This window comes from Erpetoichthys calabaricus, chromosome 9 (assembly GCF_900747795.2).
Source record: "Erpetoichthys calabaricus chromosome 9, fErpCal1.3, whole genome shotgun sequence".
Lineage (NCBI taxonomy): Eukaryota > Metazoa > Chordata > Cladistia > Polypteriformes > Polypteridae > Erpetoichthys > Erpetoichthys calabaricus.
The window spans coordinates 97,280,303-97,303,625 of record NC_041402.2 but is presented as its reverse complement, the minus strand read 5'-3'; the positions used below and the strand labels follow the sequence as shown (position 1 = coordinate 97,303,625).

Here is a 23,323-nt window from a genome sequence, read left to right as displayed (position 1 = left end):
AGGCCTTCCTAAAGAAAAGTTCTTAGAGTCCTGGTTAAAAGATAAAAACGTTTTACATCCAGACACAACTTTCTCTTGGTACCAAAATAGTGAAGAAGAGTTTGCATCATATTTCAAGAAAGATGGATCCCCACTTTGCTGCACTGGCATAAGTGACCTAATGCAAAAACTTGGCAGAGATTACAATGCAGCAGAATGGAAACTGATCTAAAAGAAGCCTTAAAGGAGTATTTCTTCATAGTGATAATACATTCTCATCAATACCTGTTCATTATGTGCATTCAAAAGAAACCTACATTAAATTTGTAAATCTTCTTGAGAAAAGTAATTACAATGAGCACTGTTGGTTCAAATGAGGCAACCTGAAATTTGTGTGTATCTTACTGGGTTAGTACATAGTCAGAGCATACAAAATACCCATTTTATTTCTCTGTCAGTGGAACTGCACAGTCAATAATTTACACTGAGTTCAGAAGGAATATCCAACTAGATAAAAGCTACAGTTTTTTTTTAATGTTGTACTTAAATCTAACGTGATTAAAATATGTTTATTGTGTCCATGAATGAAAATAAAAACAACAATTCACAATTAAACAGCTTTCTACAAGTTTAATTTTGTAGACCTGTGTAACTGTGTTGAAGAAGAAATACTAAAAGACCTCCACCTACTTTGATGCACCACCTTCCTCGGCGAGTCTGTGTGCACCGTTATCTTTCTCTTCTCTCCTCCTCATTTTGTCAGGCTGATGTACTCCATCCTCTTATGACGTCAGCGCGAGTCCAGTTCTGCAGGAAGGCAAAAGAAGGAAGACGCGAGCACGAGAAAGGCATCAGCGCAGCGGTTCAGAGAAAAGCAGAGCTCCGCATTCCAGGACACAAGGCTGCGGGTACTTGGCTCAGCCCCGGGGCGGCCGCTAGCATTACACTATAATTTTTTTTCATGCCAACGTCGGCGCACAGCCCTTTTCAGACGAAAATGAACCCACTGCTGGGTTCCAACGTCTTCTTACTGCATCAAGAGCTGCAGAGTCAGATTGTAGACGCCACGACAGCTGCTGCTACCACCGGAGAGGGGTTGCTGGCGGATCAAGACTTCTTCCCGGGAGTGGATTTGTCCTCTTTACAGCATACGATTAACGCTAACAACATCAACAACGCGCCGTTTCCCCCGGCCATGGCTCTGCGTAATGACTTGGGGTCCAACATTAGCGTCCTGAAGACCCTTAATTTGCGGTTCCGCTGCTTCTTGGCAAAAGTGCATGAACTGGAACGCCGCAACAAGATTTTGGAAAAGCAGCTACAGCAGGCTCTACAAGAAAACGGGGACGTACAGTTGGCAAAACCACCTACCAAGGATCAGGGCGTTCAGACGGGCTTCGTTGGGCCCATTTCAATGCGATCAGTGCCTTGCAACGCCGGGCCTGGCCCGGCTTACCGCAGCGGCCCCAGTGCCTTCACCCCGACGCTGACGTCAATTCTGACCCTGGAGCCTACCCACAACCATGCCAATGCTAGTAACACCAGCAGCGCCGGCACAGCCGCTGTCGGCAATACTCGCTTTCTACCCGGGACGATCTGGTCGTTTAACCACACTCGTAAACTGGGCACTGGCTTAGAGACTCGGGTGAGTGGACCGGGTGTATCGTGGGTCCATCCGGACGGCGTCGGAGTACAGATTGACACCATCACACCGGAGATCCGGGCCCTGTACAATGTGCTGGCCAAAGTGAAAAGAGAGCGGGACGAATATAAACGAAGGTGGGATCCTTTATTCTTTTACCCCTCCCGCTATTATTTTTCCTCATTAAACTTATCAAGTCCCATTTAGTGAGAATCATTAGAAATATCATCAAGTACCAGTCTTCCCGGGTATTTGTCAGCAGAACTGAAAGGGCCAGATAGAGAGATTGATCAGTTTCATGTCCACAGTGACTAACATGTAAGTTACAGGTCTGTATAATTTGGAGGCAGAGATTTAGGCTGTGAAAGAATGTTGGCAAATTGGAAACACCCCAGCTATGTAACCATAGGGGAAAAAGGAGGCATTTTCTCTTTTGAATTTTTATATCCCCTTTCAAAAAATCCCAATCAATATGCTATCAGAAAATTATTGGCAGCATCTTCTCATGGGTCAGAAAACTTGTCCATTTGTAATCATCTTGAAACCTTTAGTCCAATTTTGTATTTACATGAATTTGTAATGCATGCATTGGGTAATGGTTACAGGTACAAAACACATACTGTACCCACCTTTTATTGTGTTACAGTGTTTGAATGTATGTATTTCTTTAATTATGTTACCAATAGCATTACAGAGTGCACTTAACCCAAACCTAATAGTGGCAATAACCTTCATATGTTATTCTTGATAACACTGCTGCCTAAGTTAATTGTTCAAGCAACGCTCCTGCAGTTTATGTACAAATTACCAATATTTTATACATTCAGTATAACCTTCATATGTTATTCTTGATAACACTGCTGCCTAAGTGAAATGTTCAAGCAATGCTCCTGCAGTTTAAGTAAAAATTACCAATATTTTATACATTCAATTACAGCATAAACTGATTCTATTTTCTCTTTGATGCACTGATGGTATTTGAGGTTAAATGTTTATTATTATTATTATTGCTCTATTTTCAGAATAATCCCAAGAAAGAATTTAGTAAAAAAATCTGTTTTAGAGAGCTGATGGATGAAATAACCTTGTATAACAAAATCTATATAAAGTTTGTATGGATAGCTGTAGCCTTTCTATTTACAGAATAAAATTGGGGGTGCTCAACCATTCTCAGGTTTAAGGGCCAATTGTTTATTAAAACAAGTATTAAGGTGAAGCAGATAGCTACACTAGTAGATTAATATCTTTAAATGTTAAAATATTTTAATAAAATGTATTTGTGCAAAGTTTGAGTTTAAATTCCATACAGCTATTTATATCCTTTAAATTGGTGGAAGTGGGTTTAGTCTATCATTAATACTGTCTATCATATGTAACTTATATTTAATATGGCAAAATATTCCATAAATATGATTAAAAATTATTTTTTATGTATAATTACAATGTATGTACATGCTATATTACTTACTATCTACTTGACTATGTAACTACTGCCAAATAAACATCAAGTGTTTAGTGTGTAACTGTTTATGTAGAGAAGCGGTGAGACTTAAGTGCGTCTAATTACTCCTTTCATAACTTGAGGTGTTCAGTAGTGTAGTAGTGCATTGTTAAACAGGTACTTGGAAGGTAGATATAGTGTACAGTGTAATGTACAGGTAAGTATTCCAAACCATGACTTATTCTATATTCACATTTACTTAACTTAATAGTTTATTGAGTAACCAATTAATCAGATAGAAAAATTTTAAAAGGTTAAAAAGATAAAAGTCTGCCAAAAATGAGGAGAAAAAAAATCTGTTAAGATTGAAGTCTTCTGAGTTTGGAATTTTGTGGAGGTGCCTTTGGCATTAGTTATGACTGTGTGTTGCAGAGCAAGTGTACTACTAGCTTTGTACATTAAAACATTTGTCCTTATGTCTGGTCAGGTCTGCTCTTCAGCCTTACTGTGTAGCTTCATCCTTATGGTTCTCTTGGTAATGGGCATCTTGTAAAAGGCCAGCAGCAGAGTAAAGCATGGTGTGCTTAGGATTTTGATTTAACATTTTGCATTCCCTCAAATCCCTGAACTGTCCCATGTCATAATGCTACTCTTGCCAAACTGAGTGATGTGTTGTGCTCAATTTACATCAGATATGTTAAATTTGTGTTTAAACGAGAATTAGTTTTATTTTTGTTTGTGTAGTTCCATAATAATGTGTTTGTTTTTTGATATTATGGTTTACTGTCCATGCATTCATCCATTCATTTTGATCTCCCTTTACCCATTAGTTAGCCATAGGGATCTGAATCTCATCTCAATAGTATTAGACTGGAAAGGACATAAGTCCATCACAAAGCATTTCACACTTAGTCATACTGGGCTTATATCAATGGTGACCCTGCAGAGACTTGATTTCTGAAGCTGAGAGGTGCTGTCTACTGTGCCATGCCATATAGAATAAAAAAATACTGATGTGTTTGTTAAAAAGCTGGGGGAGAATTGTTTGGCTTGAGTAACTGAGTAGTAATTAGTCTTTCATTGTGAATATTTAATAGTCTGAATTAGTGTAACCTGCCCCAATTAGGAGTATCCATAAGAAATATAATGATTTACGTCTTGAGGTTGAAGAACATAATAAACAAGAATATTTAAAATAGCGTGTTTCAATTTCTATGTTTAAAGACTAAATATTCTAAATTTTAGTAGAAATGTGTAATTTTTCACTCATTGATAGAGGCCTATAGATCTCTAGTAAATGGTCAAAAAATGACACCATTTTCATAATCACTGACATTGAAATAGTCTAGAATGAGACTTCACAAGCTTTTGTTTGAAATTAATCATTTCTAACCTTCTGGGAGTGGCCCTTAGTGCTCTGGGACCGCCGGTAAAGAATCAAACACCTATATTTCTGATCCCCGTTTTTCAAAGTTTTGTGAAAAGGAGAAACTTTGACCCCACATATCCCATTAGGGGTTGAACCCCTGGGGTCAGTTGATGTGGCATGCACAACTTCAACTGCCTTCTGATCATTTTAACTGAGACATCTATTAGTTTTCTGTTTATCATAAAAGTGTAAGTTGCAGCACAAAAATGTTCTAAAATGTTGTTTTTCAGGTCAAGAGTAGGGATGAGCAATTTTTTTGATTAAATCCTTTAATTCAATTTAATGCTTTAAAGTGATATTGAAACTTGAAAATTCTGATTGTATCTTTTTTTTTTAAACCAAATGGTACAGTTAAACAGTCGAGGAAATGCCTTAGTTTAATACGTATGTATAGTCAAAACATATTGTAATGATCTGGCCAAAAATCTCCACAAAGCAGGATCACTCAAGAACTGATTCTTGTCAAAAGGCATACAAATAGAGTTGCTCAGAGCACCATGGGGGGAGATGGGCACTGAGGATTTCCATCAACCCGCTCTCAATGCACTTTCGATGCAAAGAACAGCTGAAATGCCAAGGGGCAGGGATTGATGATGAAAATGGCATTCCAAGGAAAGCTAATGATAATGCCACAAGATCAGTTTTGTGCAAGACAGTGAATTTGTCTGCTCTGCCAGAGCTGAATGGAGCCTGTGGGATAGTGACACATGATGCTCCCGCAGACTGGTGTGTCTTTAAAACACGGGGCTGAAAGTGCAAGTTGCTTAAATAAAAAATAATGAGTAAGAACCAAAGTGACAATGTAATAACAGCAATAATGGGAGGGTTGTAAGAAGTTACTGATCTCATTATTATTTCTTTGACTTGTTTGATTTCTGCACAGTAAACTGTCAATTCATTTTTGTTCCTTATACCCGTAAAGGGGCATACAATTTTAAACCAGAAGACAGGATTCTTGACCAATGAAAGAGAGGAGGGGGACGGATCTTCAATTCAACAGCACAGAATTATGGGGATGCATCTTTCCTTTTTTCTTTTACACTCTGTTTTTATAATATTTTAATAATATTTTAGCACAAAATACATATTATAAGCATATGGATGTATAGCAGGTATGTGGATTATGTAACACAAGTTATGTCAGAATTTTTTTTTTCATGGACGTTTTTCAGATCATTTGCCGCTGTCCAGCATTGGTCACTGTTGGGTACTGTTCAATTCATATCTTTGTCATATACTTTCACCACAAAAACATAAGGTTAAAATTTTTTATCCGCTACCACCACAAACTATTTGTGGTAAGTAACATATAAAAAATTTAATTTTTGGGTGGACTATAACAATAGTTCTGAGATAGTCATACAGGTTTTGCATCAGACTTGGAGTTTTTTATAGTGCAGCACTGCCACTGTTGGTCATGACATGCAGTTTGACATGAGCTGTATTTTAGATAAAATACTACTCCTTCGTGTATGCTAACACTTAACTGCTTATTTTTTGAACTTCCAAGATCTAATATAATTAATGGGAATCTTTCAGAAATGTATAGCTTAGGCTGATTGTCAATCTCTGCATTGGCCCTGTGTGTAAGTATGCTTTGTATTGAATTACAATGTAATCCAGTATTAGTCTTGCTTTGTGTGCAGAGCTGCTAGGATTGCCTCCAAGTCTGTCTTAAAATTAGCAGGTTCATAAAATAGGGTGAGTAAGAAATCACTATTGAAATGTTACATGTACTAGTTTTGGAAATCATTCTGAAACAATGCAAATATTTAAAATACTTTGTATTAAGCACCAACAAATGGGCTAATTTAAAGAACATCAATCATTTCAAATGAACATACATCCCTATCACTGTTAGTAATTTGTAAGAACTTGTACAGCAGTGATTAAATTGTTTGTATTGTTACAGTGCAACATGGATGCTTTGGGCCACTGAGTCATTCTTGAGCATGTCCCTGCATTGGCAGCAAAATTGTACATTTTGTTTCAACCCCCCCTCCCTTCAATGTGATTCATGAATGCATGCCTTATGAATTTTGAATACACATCCACTAAGTATCTACCCAGGTCTTAGTGTGTGGACTTTCCTGTTTAACCGGAAGAAATTTACTGGATATGCTTTGAGATTTCGAATATCTAAATAATATTTCTGAAAAGTTTTCTGTGCTGCAGATTAAAAGGCTTCAGAGTTTTCGGTAGTAAGACTTGACTCTTAGTCCAGTGATGCACTCTTTTCTCTGTACAGGTTCCAACATAGCATCCTACATTTACAGCCAATTTGTGATTCAGAATTGAATTTCCATTGTGCATCATGCAGTTTCTGAAGTTTAAGAAATGTTTTTAATTATGTTGGCATATAGTGCTGTGGATACAAACACTATACAGCATCTAAATGATTCTCTATATGCTTGTCAATACTTGCCTCTTGTATCTTAGTATCTGCTATCTTACAATTTACAATTAATATTATCATTCTTTGTGTACACCTCTTTGCAGATGCCTTAATTAAAATGCATGTCCAACATTTTGAACCTTTCTAGGTGCCAGCTCATTATTTGCACTTCCTGCCACTGTCAAATTATTCAAATTCCATATTTCCACACCATATTTGAATATGTAAGTGTAGAGCTGAGCAAGCTCAGATTTTTCTTCTTCTTATTTTGTCTTAGGAAAATTTAGTTTCAAACACAGCAGTATTGGGACTGTGCATTAGAAGTAGGACAGTGTTGCCTGAACAAGTCTACTCATGTATTGCCTGTAGAAACCATGTTATAGAATTTACTTTTCCTAGTAAATCAAGTATATCAGTTTTCCTGGCACATAACCAGACTTGTGAGAAAGTGAAAAATCAAACCAGATTGATTCCCAGGACCTCATTAAAATATCCACTTATATAGTGGAGACCCTCAGTTGATACTAAAGGCATTGGTTTGATTAAAAAGAGTTTATGAGTGACATCTATAGCAATATTTATGTGTACTTAAGAGAGCCTTTTGATGGGCCCACATTCCATCTAGCATGGCTTCCAGCCTGACCACACAATTCAGCCAGGATAGACGGTAGTTCTCAGTAAACATGTCGTGAACTGCATGTGTTCAGAAAATTAATAGATGGTTATGCAGGGGGAATGTGGACAAACACAGCAAAGAGTATTATACCCTTAATAAAAATAACTAAAAAACATTTAGTTAATCAAAATAAAAATGATATTAAATGCTGATGAAAAAGAAAAACTGAAGTCAAAATCACATGCTTAAAAAAATAATTGAAATATAATAAAAGAGGATGGAATCAAAAAGTTGTATTTCAATTAAAAAAAATAAAAAGCTGGTAGTCTACTGTTAACTGCCTCCTCTTTTACAGGAACTGGCTATGCACAATGTACTGAAGTAGCCTAATGAATGAAAAATGTCAGCTTTTGAACATAGATACAAAGGAAAAATGGTAATAAATGGGAAAGTACTGTTTGAGAATATGACATAGACAGTAACAAGAACAAGTGTATATTCATTGTAGGCAGTCAAGTTTGTGGAGATCAAATAAAGGGAAAGAGCAAGGGATTAAGTTAATCTTTAAGCTAAAAGGAAACTGAACTCTAGTGATTTTCTCAAAATAAAAAAACTAATTGACCAACTGTATGTCACCAATAATAAATACTAAAATAGAAATGTTCAAAACTTAATAAAACTAAACAATATCTAAAATAGAAAACAACTTGACAGGTAAAATAGTATAGAAGTAAAACCAATAAAAAAGTATCTAAAATAACCTTGGAGCAGACACAATGAAGGCTTCCAGTCTGAGTCTAAGCAATGTATTCATGTTAGGATGTAAAGATGTGATAATGAGGATTCATTTAAATGTGTTTTCTTGCAGCCTACATCTTCTCTTCTGGATCCTGCATCATGTGTCACTTGCTGAACTCTGTTAGTTTACCACAACCTGATCATGTGCCAGCATGTGTTCATATTGCAAATCATGTCTGAGCATTAAGCTTCCTTCTTATAGAAAAAAAAAATTGTAAAAAATTACAGGTGTATGTTTTACTTTTAAAAGTTATACACACATGCAAAAGTGTTGTTTATGTTTTATTCATCAAAATAAATTTGCTTGTATACATATATATATATATATATATATATATATACACTACTGTGCAAAAGTTTTAGGCAGGTGTGAAAAAATGCTGTAAACAAAGACTGCTTTCAGAAATATAAATAATGATTGTTTATTGTTATCAATTTACAAAATGCAAAGTGAGCGAACAAAAGAAAAATCTAAATCAAATCAATATTTGGTGTTACTACCTTTTGCCTTCAAACCAGCATCAATTCTTATAGGTACACTTGCACAAAGTCAGGGATTTTGTAGGATTATAGTCAGGTGTATGATCAACCAATTATACCAAACAGGTGCTAATGATCATCAATGTCACACGTAGGTTGAAACACAGGCATTAACTGAAAATGAAACAGCTGTGTAGGAGGCTTAAATCTGGGTGAGGAACAGCCAAACTCTGCTACCACACAGGTCCTCACAGGTGGTGCACTGGTAGTGCTGCTGCTTTGCAGTAAGGAGACTGTGGAAGATTGCGGGTTCGCTTCCCGGTTCCTCCCTGTGTGGATAGCGCTTTGAGTACTCAGAAAAGCGCTATATAAATGTAATGAATGAATGAATTAATTGCCAAGGTGAGGTTGTGGAAGACGGTTTCATGTCATGGCACGATTGAGCACAGCAACAAGACACAAGGTAGTTATACTGCATCAGCAAGGTCTCTCCCTGGCAAAGATTTCAAAGCAGACTGGGGTTTCAAGATGTGCTGGTCAAGCTCTTTTGAAGAAGCTCAAAGAAACAGGCAACATTGAGGATCGTAGACGCAGTGGTCGGCCAAGGAAACTTAGTGCAGCAGATGAAAGACACATCAAGCTTATTACCCTTCGAAATCAGAAGATGTCCAGCAGTGCCATCAGCTCAGAACTGGCAGAAACCAGTGGGACCCAGGTACACCCATCTACTGTCCGGAGACGTCTGGCCAGAAGTGGTCTTCATGGAAGAGTTGCAGCCAAAAAGCCATACCTCCGACGTGGAAACAAGGCCAAGCGACTCAAGTATGCACGAAAACATAGGAACTGGGGTACAGAAAAATGGCAAGAGGTGCTCTGGACTGATGAGTCAAAATTTGAAATATTTGGCTGTAGCAGAAGGCAGTTTGTTCGTCGAAGGGCTGGAGAGCGGTACAATAATGAGTGTCTGCAGGCAACAGTGAAGCATGGTGGAGGTTCCTTGAACGTTTGGGGCTGCATTTCTGCAAATGGAGTTGGAGATTTGGTCAGGATTAATGGTGTTCTCAATGCTGATACTTATCCATCATGCAATACCATCAGGGAGGCGTATGATTGGTCCCAAATTTATTCTGCAGCAGGACAACGACCCCAAACATACAGCCAAAGTCATTAAGAACTATCTTCAGCGTAAAGAAGAACAAGAAGTCCTGGAAGTGATGGTATGGCCCCCACAGAGCCTTGATCCTACATCCTGAGCCTACATCCACAGAAGATCTGTGGTTAGTTCTCCAAGATGTTTGGAACAACCTACCAGCCGAGTTCCTTCAAAAACTGTGTGCAAGTGTACCTAGAAGAATTGATGCTGTTTTGAAGGTAAAGGGTGGTCACATCAAATATTGATTTGATTTAGATTTCTCTTTTGTTCATTCACTGCATTTTGTTGATTGATGAAAATAAATGATTAACACTTCCATTTTTGAAAGCATTCTTTGTTTACAGCATTTTTTCACACCTGCCCAAAACTGTATGTGTATATATATATATATATAATATATATAATTCCAGAAGCTTTTTTCTTTTTTGCGTACTGTGAGAATTGACTCTAGGCCCCTGCAACCCCAAACTATGTTAAATCAGTTTACGAATGTTGTAATTTCAAGCTATGTAAAAAGTGTCATACAGTTTGCTCTGGTGCACATATGCGTGCTAAACTACAGTGTATGCTGTCTGGAAGCACTTTGTTCAGTCACAGGGCAATGTTGCATAACAGTTGGCAAGCAACTATTTTTTCAAAAGCTGTGCAGTCCACTACTTCCAATCCTTTCTTTTTGCATCTTTTATATTCTGCCCTTTTATTTTTAGATTGTTTTTGTGTGGTAAGATTACTGTCCAGCTGCTTGGGTATTGTTACTTGCTAGTCTCTGTTGAAGCTATTGTATGTTCTTTGTGTTAGAGCATTAGTCATCCATCTGTTGGTTTTCCGTCATGTACTGTACATTCCTCTTCTCTGGACAGTTTGCTGCCCATATGTTTTGATTTTCTTCTCCTAGTATTTACACATAGTTTTGATTTTTACCCTGCTGGCTGTTTGTAGTGTCTCATTTTCTGTACAAATACATTGACTTTTTGAAAATAAGTTATTCAAGATTAGTCGAGACATGTTAAATGTCTGTTTTCTTTTTATCTCCATTTTGTACTGAAGTTGTCTTGTTGGTTCACAGTTTTATATTTTCTAGTCACCTTTTTATCCCTTAAGGCATTGTGAAACGAGTTATTTTCCTTCATGTACATTTCATTTTGAGGGTCAGTCCTATTTTTTTTCTTTTGCTTGGACACTTTTTTAAATATCTTTTAATAATGTACAGTATGTATACATTTATGCATGCATATTCAAAACTGTAAATGGAATAGAGTGTCATTAGGAGACCAAGGCCTGTCCCAGCAGTCTTAAACACAGTGACTCTGGACAGGCATTACAGTGGCACATAGGTAAGTGGTGCTGTCTTATGGGTCCTAGAGACTAGGTTTGATTACAGTCTGTGATGGAGTTTGTGCTTTTACTGTTTGAATATTATTTCAAATCCCTTAATCACTATGGTTACTACCTTTTCATTCAATCATTTTGTTAGTCAGAGGTTATCTGTTTCATTTAATCAATCTTTTGAATTTTAGTGTAAGAATTTTTCTTCATGAGTGGATTATTTGACTGTTGTTGTTTTTTTGTCTTTTTTATACTGTAAAATACCCAGGTGGGTGGCCTGTTGGCCAAGGTCTCCAGAAGTAATGAGTGAACCTCATGAGTCTGGAGAAAATGTGGAAATGTTTCAGCAGCTTCACCAAACTTGGCAAAATTATTTAAATGAAATAATTCCAAAACTAGAGAGCAGGAAACATTTGTTGGTTCAGAACTACACTGTTCATGGATTTGTTTGTTTTTGTCAAATCCCTGTGGTTGGTGATATGTTTCTGTGCATTGCTGTCTGGAGTCGGTGGTAGTCATAGGTGTTAACATGTGCCATATAAAATGAAATATCTTGCATCTGTTTGTCAAGTGTGGCAGTGGTCCACCACAAGTGTGGAGCAGACTATAGATGGTGCCCTAGAAGGTCCTGCGTAAAGAAATGCAGTAGTAGTTTGACATGGTCCCTTTAGAAAATGGCACAAGGCAGGCCTGCCAAAAAATAGCTTTAGTAATGTAGGCAATGATAAACATTTATGCATGCACATATTAGATATTTACAGCTCCATCTTGTGAAGATCCATGAACATGCAAAGAATGATTTTAGTACTTAACCACAGATAGGTACAGGAAGCAAATACTAAAAGCAATAGTTTCTCACTGATGTTAATTAATCACCTTCATGAGGTTAATTAAAATAATGAAGTTAAAAAAGTGAACATTTATGAAAAAGGTAAAAAAAAATGCAACTTGTGTCTGTGGCCTGCGGCAGCAGTGACATATCAAGCATGACAAACCAGGACATACATTTACTTTAGAGCGATAGCTGAAAAGTAATTATTGGAAAACCCAACTACATTTTTGTATTACAAATAATTATTCCTGATATTGTACTTTATATACAGTTTCATATTGATAGCATATTGTAGTTTGTTGCTTTGAAAATGACTTGTGATATTGCATGCTATAAAATTTGCTATATAAAATAATGGCTGTTTGATACATTGATTTTTCTTAGCATTCTGAAGGACTTATGGCTTGCACTTAAACCTCATTTCATTACCTTGATTTAAAATTCATGTGCATCAAAGTACAGAAACAAACAGCATGACCATGTATCCAAATAAGCAGAATTGTTGCAATTTTTGCTAATTTGCCTTTTCTGTAATTAAGGAATGAAAACAGTGTCTTGTTTGTCAAGACAACATGGTGAACAATACAGAAAATAAGTACAACCAGCTCTTCGTAGCCTTGTAGCCTCAGCAGTTACAAATGATCAGACTGATTAATTTATTCCTGCAGTGTTCAAGATGTAAGGAATTTTTTTTTGTTGTTGTACAATTTGTACTGTTTTAATTAATGTCCATTTTTCTTATCCAGTGAGCTGCATAGAGCAGTAGAGAATCTTGTTTAACTGTTGAGTAAATTTCTTTTTTTAGAATAAGCAGATAAGGCTTTTACAGCATCTGGTAAGATATGTTGCTTAAAGATGATAAATCTCACCCTTTAAGATTTTGATTCATTTAATAGTGTCTGTGCTGAATGTTATTCCTAGATTCATATTTGGGTACCTTGGCAATGTGTTTTATTTATGTAGCACACAATAATTGCTCTAGTATAGCCTTAAATTCTGGGCTTGTTCATTTGTCCATTATCTAATCTATCTAGTGTAGGATAATGGGTAGCCAGTGCCTGTTTAAGCTGCATTTGGTAAATGGTAAGAATCAGTCCTGGACAGGACACCCAAGCCCAGCTAACCACTTTTGCTGGGGAAAGATTAAATCACTATCTTGTTATCTGTGCCAAGGAAGTTGATAGCTGGAGTGCATTCTCAACTGTTTTTGAAGGCCTTGGGAGAGAAGGGTTCTATTGTTGCTGCCAGGCACAGTTTTATGATGTTCAGAAGGCCCAAAACACCCTATCATCCCAGGTTACATCATTTATGATGTGTCGTAGCACATTACAAGATGTTTCAACAATGTACAACATTTCCATAGACAATCCCAACTTTCAAAATCAGGGGCTGAAGTTCAGTAAAAGAGGCAGAAATTGTGCCTTTTATTTGAAAATCTTTCACAGTTTAACTTGGTAGAGCAGGAAAATGTGCTGCTCATTTAAGTCAACAAAAAATAGATATATTGCTTTCATCATTGCTAGTTTTATTAGGAAATACAAATGCGTTGTGCGTGCTTTGAAAATGTAATGATATAACCAGTTGTCTGTTAGCTGCAGCCATTTTAACAAATAGAATAGTACGGCTGAATAAGGGAACTTGAACTAATATTGAGAAGATGTGCTGTAATGGCTGTAACTACAGTTGTCAGTGTATCCATTTTGTAACAGGCATGTTCAGATTCATGGGGAGCCATTGCCAGCACTGAGTGCAAGTTGGGAAACAGCCTCAGAAGGGTCATCACTCTTCCACATATCCAAATTTACTTATACAACGGCAACTTAGAGTCATCAGATTATCTAACCTACATGTTTATTGAGATGTGGAAGGAAAACGCACTAAGACAGGAGGTAAATTGTAGCAAGTGGAAATCAACACGACTTTCAAAACAAGCAAACTACCTGTGGCTAGTCTACAATGTTGATTATATGTGCTGTGCTTTATATTCATTCTAAAATAAATTTATGTTCCAGTATTTTAAAATGTTTATGTTGACCAGATTTTGTGTGGCTTAGCGCACAATGCTGCACTGTTCCAATGATAAATATCTCTTGTCTTAACAAAAGAACAAAATAACAGACATATGCAGTGATGGCATGTGTTTTTTGCTGATAATCATTACATTTTGTGTGCTTGTGGAGTTTCTGAAACCAAATTAGTATTCTAGCTAAAATGTGCACAATGAAAGCACATAGTGTACTTATTTGAATGGTTGCAGTTGGGATGCCATACCTTACTGCAGCAAGGGCCAATCCAGTCAAGTTCAGTGATTAAATCTAGATGAGTCCACAGGCATACACAAGATCTAATTCCTTGATCACTTACATGAGACACCTTGAAAACAACTCAACAAAGACTGTTTTAGAGGAATCCTCAAAAAATCAGTAATCTTCAGTTGAGAAAGTTAGATTTCACAAAAGGTAGGCTTAAAATTTGCAATGAATGTAAAAATGGAGAGAATGACTGGGAATATGAAAGTATCAGGAAAACTATCCATCCATCCGTCCATTTTCCAACCCGCTGAATCCGAACACAGGGTCACGGGGGTCTGCTGGAGCCAATCCCAGCCAACACAGGGCACAAGGCAGGAAACAATCCTGAACAGGGTGCCAACCCACCGCAGGACACACACAAACACACCCACACACCAAGCACACACTAGGGCCAATTTAGAATCGCCAATCCACCTAACCTGCATGTCTTTGGACTGTGGGAGGAAACCGGAGCACCCGGAGGAAACCCACGCAGACACGGGGAGAACATGCAAACTCCACGCAGGGAGAACCCGGGAAGCGAACCCAGGTCCCCAGATCACCCAACTGCGAGGCAGCAGCGCTACCCACTGCGCCACCGTGCCGCCCTCAGGAAAACTATAGGATTTGAAATTTTAATTATTGTAACTTATTCATTAAATACTACTTTTTTTAGAAGGTACTATTAACTTTGGTTTCTTGTATGATACAATAGTACTAACTATCATTTCCTAAATGTATTGATGAAAATCTAGCAACAGCATGTGTAACAAATCAAAATATCCTGAGTAGTCTTAGTAATTACCAATTCAAGCTGCACAGATATACAGTAATAAGGTTTGGATATAAATGTTTTATTTTCGATTTTAAGCAGTGTTTATATTTAATTTACAAAACATAAAATATCAGCTAATATACTTTGCGCACATGGTAAGATAAATCAAGATAGTCATGTCAGTCTTTTTAAACAGCCAAAGTTTAGGCCATGGAAATATATGTGCCTTTCTTCTTCTTCTTTTTCTTCTTTCGGCTGCTCCCGTTAAGGGTCGCCACAGCAGATCATCTTCTTCCATATCTTTCTTCCTCTGCATCTTGTTCTGTTACACCCATCACCTGCATGTCCTCTCTCACCACATTTATTTAAAAAAAAAATCTTTAACATGTGTTTTAAGCTGATGTCACATTATGCGACTTTTTGTCATGGGGCATGTCAGATTTGCTGATCACAGTCGCTGATGTCATCACTGCACCATGTCCAATTACATGATTGAAAATCACAGCCCATGTCACAGTTACCGCCTGAGTGCCAGACTTCCAGCACAATCATGCTTGGTCCCCTTTCTGACAGACAATAACATGTTGCCTGACAGGGTGACACTTTACAAAAAGTTAACAGCTGCTGTGAGTTTAGCAGCAATCTCTGCCCTTTAATTCTTTTTTTCCATTCTGTTATGTTATGTAAAATACAAGACATCAGGCAATTGAGCTTTTCTTCTTTTTGTGAGGTTCAGAATATATGTGTTCTTCATCTCAATGCATTCTATGGATTGTACAGTACATTGTGCTCTCTTGTGTATACAGCCCGCTCCTCCGACTTAACAAGAAAATCAAAATGTTTGTTTTTATCCTAACCAGGATATAATTGGTCTCAGACATCAAGTATGTCAAATGAGGCGATTGTCTTCACTGGAGCACCACCGGCTGCCTCTGACTGGCCAAGGTTATGTACAGTAAATGAAGGCTACTACTTAAAATAGCTGGAAAAGTCATGTAATGTGACATGGGCCATAAGCATGATTAATTTCTTTGCCACACAGTTTAATTAGCAATTGCATTATCATTTCAAGCCAGATGCCCTGTGAATGTGAAGCTGGCAAACTGGGAACCGTAAAGATGCTGTGCCAGTGTGCTGGAAATGTAGATAGCTTGATTTAGCCACATATGCATTCATTGCTATATTTTAAAAAATATTGCCCTCACACAAAACATCCAGCTAAGAATCACCAGTTAAGAATTCTGTTTCTGCAAATTATAGTATAGTATAACAGTGTGAGTAACAGTTCTGACTGCCATAACATTCTTGAACCCACTTATTTCTATTCGGGGTCACAGGAGGGCCAGAACCTATCCCAACAGGACTGGACATGAGGCAGAAAATGATCCTGGACATGATGCTAGTCTACTGCAGGTCAGATTCATGTTCACATCCACTGGTTGACTTGCACTATACAAATTTATGGTAACAACTTATCAGAGATTTTCAATAAATAAAAAATGTAGAGTTCAAGGTTTGTGTCCTATCAGGTAGTCTGCTTTTTTTGTTTTCATTGTTGGTTTGATGTTTGTATTGCATTGTTTACAGTTCGCTAATAAAGTAGTCTTTATTAATTTAGAGACTGTACAAGTTCTTGTTCTACTTCTGTGGCATTGGCATTTGTGTGAGCAGGGTTAGTGTGGGTAAATTATAAGCGTGTATTCTATTATAGGAGACAATATTAAAATTTGACAAAAAAATCTAATCACACATATGAATCATTGTAAGCCCTGCAATTAACCTGATGGGCATGTTTTTAAGATTTGAGAGAAAAACCCACACTGTCCCGCCCAAGATTCGAACTTTGGCTTCTTGTAATTAAGTTAAATTTGTTAACTGCTGAGTTGGCATTTTTGTAATTCTTGTAATTAACAGTGCTTTGTTCCAATTTAAGCACATTATTCATTAATTTAATTAGCTAAATTCTAGGGATTGAGTTGCAAGCAGCTGTTAGATGTTTAGCTGGAGTAAGGAATATTTAGATATTCTCATTACTTCTAGCTTGTTTAGCATTATTTTAGTGTGTTTACTCATTTCTCTGGCTTAAGGTAATGTGTGGCTTAGTGGGTAAGAAGCTAGATTGTAAAGCTCTTGGTCACAGGTTCTAATTCAACTACTGACTCCCTTTCAACTACAGTGCAGCATTACTTAGTGGGTAAGGTAGTGGACTTTAAAAGTCAAGGTCTCAAATTTAATCGTTTTCTCAGACTGACTGTTGTGACCCTGAGCAAATTGCCTCATATACATGTGCTGAAATACAATACATAATACTGCATAAAGAAATGTACCTGTAAAGCTTCTTTCCATGACTTTTGCCATTTTTCTTCATTTATTCCTTCAGAATATTATTCTAAGGTATAAGTCAGGATGTCCTAGAGTTCGGTCTTGGAGGGTGGCAGTCTGCTGTCTTTTGTTCTAACCCAGTTGCTTAGCTAAAAGGCAAAGCTCAGTGAATACAGAACTTGTCATTTAATTTCATGGCTTCATTCTGCCATGTCAAGTTATTCTTATAATGTAGATTTTTCTTTTTTGAGAATACCATCCAAATGATTTTTGGCCTGAATCAAATTATTTATTCTCAGTCTTTCTTTTTTTTCTTCTTTCTTTTCTTTCCAAATATTTTATTTAAATCGATTATGAACACACTCAAGGGTAAATGAGACCGGGTTAGATGGTGAGATGCATCTCAGTGTTAATTAGCAGTTGGTTAAGAAAATAAGAAAATACTAAAACAGTGAATGGAGCAGTTTAAGACAAAACTAAACACTTAAAAAAAGGGAATCTTAATAAGTTAGTTAACTAAAATGAAGCACAAAAAGGTTGGGTAACAATTACTTCAGTACTGTTTATTAGTTAAAAAACTGGATTGAAGCAAAAAGCCTATACCAGCTAAAGCCCTCTTTGGCTGAACCTGTGGCCCACTACTGTTGAGAATGTCATTTATAGTAAGAGATGTCTGAAATCATTTTAAATACTTAAACTAATCTTGAGAGCTCCTGTGCAGTACTGAAGGGGTTAACTCCTAGTTACACAGCTAATGCAGGATGCGGCTAGAAAAGCATGCTGGGAGTTTTTGAAAGGGGTGTGTGTGTGTGGGGGGTAGTCACTGAGCAGCCTTCTGTAGGTTAACATTGAATGTCAGTTACTGCATTGCAGAGAAGATGTGGAGTGAGGGTTGTAATATTTTAGTCATGCTAATAAGGATTAATGAAAGTGCAGTTTAGGAAACTACACCTTAAAAACGAAGCTGGGGAGAGTTCTGTTAGTGACTCATACTGACTGGATGGGATAAAAAGAGATGAATGCTATGTAATTGTAACGCATTCTAATAGCTATTTTGCTTAAAAGCAATGCAGCATTCTGAATAAGGAGAGAGGGGAAGGCGGGTAAAAGGCATAGTTAACCAAATGTGAAGGTATTTTACCTTTGGCTAAATATGGAAAGTGTCAGCCCATAACATGTCTTTTCTTGCATCAACTCACATTATTGATGTCCATGGGCGAAAACCGCATAGCACACCCCACCCTTCCTTGTTTTACCCTGTCCTGCAGGCTGCATCTGTCCAGCCATGTTTTACAGTAACTTTTTGATTTACATCTTGGCTCAAGAAACAGTGCCACCCCCAGATTTAACCACCCATTCTTATTAGACTTCTCTTTCTAGATGTCACTTTTGTTTTGATTTCAAATTTTAAAACTTGTGCTCTGTCAAGTCACTCAGTCCAATTTTTCTGTTGCTTCCTTGCACAGTATTTCCATGCAGGTAGTTTTAGCTAAATTACAAAAAAGAACATAGCTGGTCTCCTTGACTAGTTAATAATAGGCTTGCCAATCAACAAAAAAGTTTTAACTACTTGTACATTTTCAGAACCAGCGATCAGATTACAGAAAGCTGAAGCCACTTGTTGCGGCAAGAGAAATGTTACACAATTCAGTTTTAATTTATTCAAATAAAACTTTTACATTCATCCATTTACAAATCAGCAGATTTACTCAGGCTCTAGACTTCTGTAATTTTTGTGAGGGCTTTTTTAATTGTTCCACTGGAGTTATTCATTATTACGAAAGCTTTGAGTTAATTTGGTGTATTATATATACAGTTAATCAATTTTTAAACTTGCTGATCCTGTGGTGGTTTGTCGTGTGGTGTGTGCAGCAACGTGCTATCAGTGCAAACTCCCAACTTCTCCCCTCTCCTCCTGACTTAAAGGGAACATGATATTATACATAAAGAGTGATTACTGCCTGTATTTAGCAAGCATCTCAGAATTACTCCTAGGAATTGCACTAGTCTGCCCAGGATAGGATTTTGTCCTGTCTCAGAGTAGGACATGTAAAGTAGTTATGAAGCATCCTGCACTGATTCCCAGCAAGGAGTAGGAGTTCATATTTAAGAATATGTACCATGACGATTTTACAGCACCCTGAGCAACAAAATGGCACTCATGAAGGCATTTTATAGTTTCCTTGGAAATCATTATGACTGTTTGCAGTTTTCAGGTATTAACTCTAAGGCTTCACCACAAAGATTATAATAAAAACAATAATATTCAAGTGGGCGTGATTGCTGTTATGGCCTTGGAAAAGGCATCATTCTGTTTCTAAAATTGTCTTCGTTGTCTTCCAGAGTTGAGTGCCATGTCTCTCAAAGAGGTTATCTACAGTGAGGTTCTAGTTATCTCATGCACTGGGTATCTCTGCTCTCTCGACCCACCCCAGGCTTGTAAAGTGTAATGCAAATATTTCAGGGGTTCATGGAATGCAAAGTTCAACATACCTGTATGACATTTTGTTGTCAGTCACCCATCCTGCCATGCTAATCTTAATATGCTGGCTACTACAATACAGATTGTGTCCATAACCACCTGCGTGTTGATACTGTGATATTGCTTGCAGTTCACATATACTGTACATGCTTATTCACACTTTGGGCAATGATCATGATGTGTGTGTCATCAATCACACCAACAGTTCCAGGAAAACCAACGATTTGCATGAATGTACAGTAGGTTTCTTTTACATTACCTAATCGGAAGTATAACCCTGTTTTTTTACCTCACTTGTTGTAAGGGCATTCAAAGTTTGTTTTCAAAATTAAAGGTATAGTTGGTTGTGCCAGAGCAAAGCCATCGCTATTGCAAAGGTGCAATTTTCCTGTGGCCAAAAAATATAATGTTACCAACACTTTCATTTAAGTTGATAGCTCTTGGCTTCCTTATGTAGATGGAGCAATCATGTAACATACAAGATTTGTTACAAATATTGCTCAATCTCTGTCAAATCAATCTCTTTTGATGAGTTCATTGTTGTCCAGCATTTACAAAACATTCTGCCTTTCCTGGGATGTGTGTGCCAATGTCTGCCTGATTGCCATGTTCTGGCAGCACCTAGCAAGTTACCACAGCTCACACGTTGTCCTAAATCCTGGTGAAGTTTAAGAGAAGTTTCCTAAATTACTAAAATTTATGAAATATACTATTACTTATATATATATATATATATATATATATATATATATATATATATATATATATATATATATATATATATATATATATATAAGAGTAGTACCAAATTTGGCAAAATTGGGCCAGTAAGGATCATTTTCCTACTCTGAGATGCCTGATGTTGCAGATGAACCCAGGTTTTAAACAGTGTCTCCCTTCAGCTATATTATAGGTTAAAATCTTCTTCAGAGGAAGAGGATAAAAATGTCTTTAAACCATTCCAAATAGGCAAATTATTTCCATTTTTTGTTTTTACTGGCTTTTGATGAAGTAGTTAGTTCAAAGTGTTCAAACATATATCTCTATGGGCCAATCATTTCAAATTACATGCAGCTGCACTATCACACGTGTTTACCTTTGTCTATGTCATAGATGCAGTATATCTTCAGATCCTACTACTTTCATGGCAGCATTATGGGAGGTGCAGCTTCTGTCCAGCAGCATCAAAAACAAGAGGAACTCAGGAAGGGACAAAACGAGGAGAGCTGTAAGAGGGACAACAGTCCATTACTGTATGGTTTTATTTATATCAGGCCGACTTTAAGACTCTAAACAATTTAAAGTTCTTATCTTCAGAATTTCAGAGGAAAGTCATAGCATCAGAAAAATTATAGCCCAACACACAATGATCTGGCTTGGTATCAAACCCGTGGGGATACAGCAAGTCAACCACCATTAGGCCAGTTATTAGTGTTAGTTCTTAATTGTGTTCACTATAAAAAATTACAGCTGTTCCATAAGAGGTTGCTGCGCAGAATTGCTTTTCCTGTTTATTTTTATATATTCAAAGCTGTATTTATAATGCCAAGTGGACAGACTCATTCATACACTCACCCATCAAAAAACACTATTTACTAATACTATAAATATTACTATAAAGTATTACTACAGTAATATCCATCCATCCATCTATTATCCAACCCGCTATATCCTAACTACAGGGTCACGGGGGTCTGCTGGAGCCAATCCCAGCCAACACAGGGTGCAAGGCAGGAAACAAACCCTGAGCAGGGTGCCAGCCCACCGCAGGGCATGCACACACACACACACCAAGCACGCAATAGGGACAATTTAGAATCGCCAATGCACCTAACCTGCATGTCTTTGGACTGTGGGAGGAAACTGGAGTACCCAGAAGAACCCCACGCAGACACAGGGAGAACATGCAAACTCCATGCAGGGAGGACCTGGGAAGCGAACCCGGGTCTCCTAACTGCAAGGCAGCAGCACTACCCAATGCGCCACTGTGTATTATAGAATAAGAAATTTCTCTTTTTATTTTGTCTATGTTTTTTTATTTATCTATATTTATTGATATTATGCTAAGTTATGCTCTTGGCAGCTGTGAAAGCATGATTTATGCAAATGAAGGATGCTGCAGATGTGATGGATGAGCTATGCAAATAACACCAATAACAATGTGATGGAAGGATGACTGAAGATGGAGTGATGTCCTAGATACGGGAAAAGAGACATGATCACATTATAAAATGGAAAGAGAAAGTTCAGTGATACCTCAAGAAGGAAGCAAAAGTCAGCTGTTAGCAGGCATTATTTTTTGCTGTTGACTACAAGCACTTTTAGATGCATACCAGCTGTCATCTTGGTTATCCATTCAGTGCAGTTTATATCCAGCCCCCAGTTGTGACATTGAAAGCAGACCACAACCAACCTCCACCTACACCCACCTGGCTTTTTGATGATGGTACTGCAAACTCCGTTGGAGAAATTGCTGTTCTATGCTAGGCATATGCTGTATGATTTTTAGAAGTCATAGTCAAGTGGCCACTCACACAGCAGACTTGTCAGTCGTATATCTGCTCAAACTGTACTTGCACATTTGGTCCAATTGACATGCCACGACGTTGGTGCTGAGACTATACATGTGCATGGACCTGACGGATGATTTAACCCATTCAAAAAATATGATGACCACAGGCTTTTTTAAAATGACAACAAAGAAAAGAGCTGCATTCCCAAGTCTTTCTGTACTGTTCTTTGAAAGTAAAAAGAAAAAGGCATAACTGGACATGCAAATGTTTGGGGTGCAAACACTACGGTCTGTCTATTTTACACAGAGTTAGAAGTAATAGTCTATATAATTTACTGTTGTGTATATTTATTTTAGATTCTTCCAGCATAGGTTTCCTAAGATGTTTTTGTCATTGGCAGTTTAGTTGTGTATGTGTCGCTTTATAATATTTAGAGTTTTGGAATCAAAAATGTGGAAATGACCTATCCAATGTACAATAGTACTGCAGTCAATACACAATAAAACTTAAACATCACGAAATTGGGTCATACTCACACTACAAGACAGCGGGGGGATATTTCAGACATGACAGAAACTCTTCTGATCGTACGACAGCCTAATTGTAAAATGCAATCGGGCATCACAGTCCCTCTCATACTGCAGGTAAAATGATGGCCGGTGAAACTTAAATTTGGGCCAACTCAGAAAACAGGTCTGCAACTGCAAATCAGGCTTAAAATCATGTCAAAATCACATAGTGTATGCCTAGTATTACATAGTGCCGCTTGAATTTCAAATGGGGAAATGCTCAACGCATCTCGCTCTTCACGTTAATACGTCAGTATAACACACAGGGTACTGGCAATTA

The 23,323-nt window shown here is 37.4% G+C and overlaps 1 protein-coding gene across 4 annotated transcripts in view; it reads left to right on the top strand.

Moving 5' to 3' along the window:
- Positions 1-784: 784 nt before the first annotated feature.
- The window catches only part of iffo1b (intermediate filament family orphan 1b), a 74,590-nt gene continuing 52,051 nt past the window's right edge, over positions 785-23,323 (top strand). For all 4 annotated transcript variants that reach the window (XM_028809998.2, XM_028809996.2, XM_028809999.2 and 1 more), the window contains exon 1: positions 785-1,758. In XM_028809998.2, the coding sequence (XP_028665831.1) occupies positions 941-1,758 (818 nt within the window). In that variant the 5' untranslated portion in view covers positions 785-940. The remainder of the gene's footprint in view (positions 1,759-23,323) is intronic.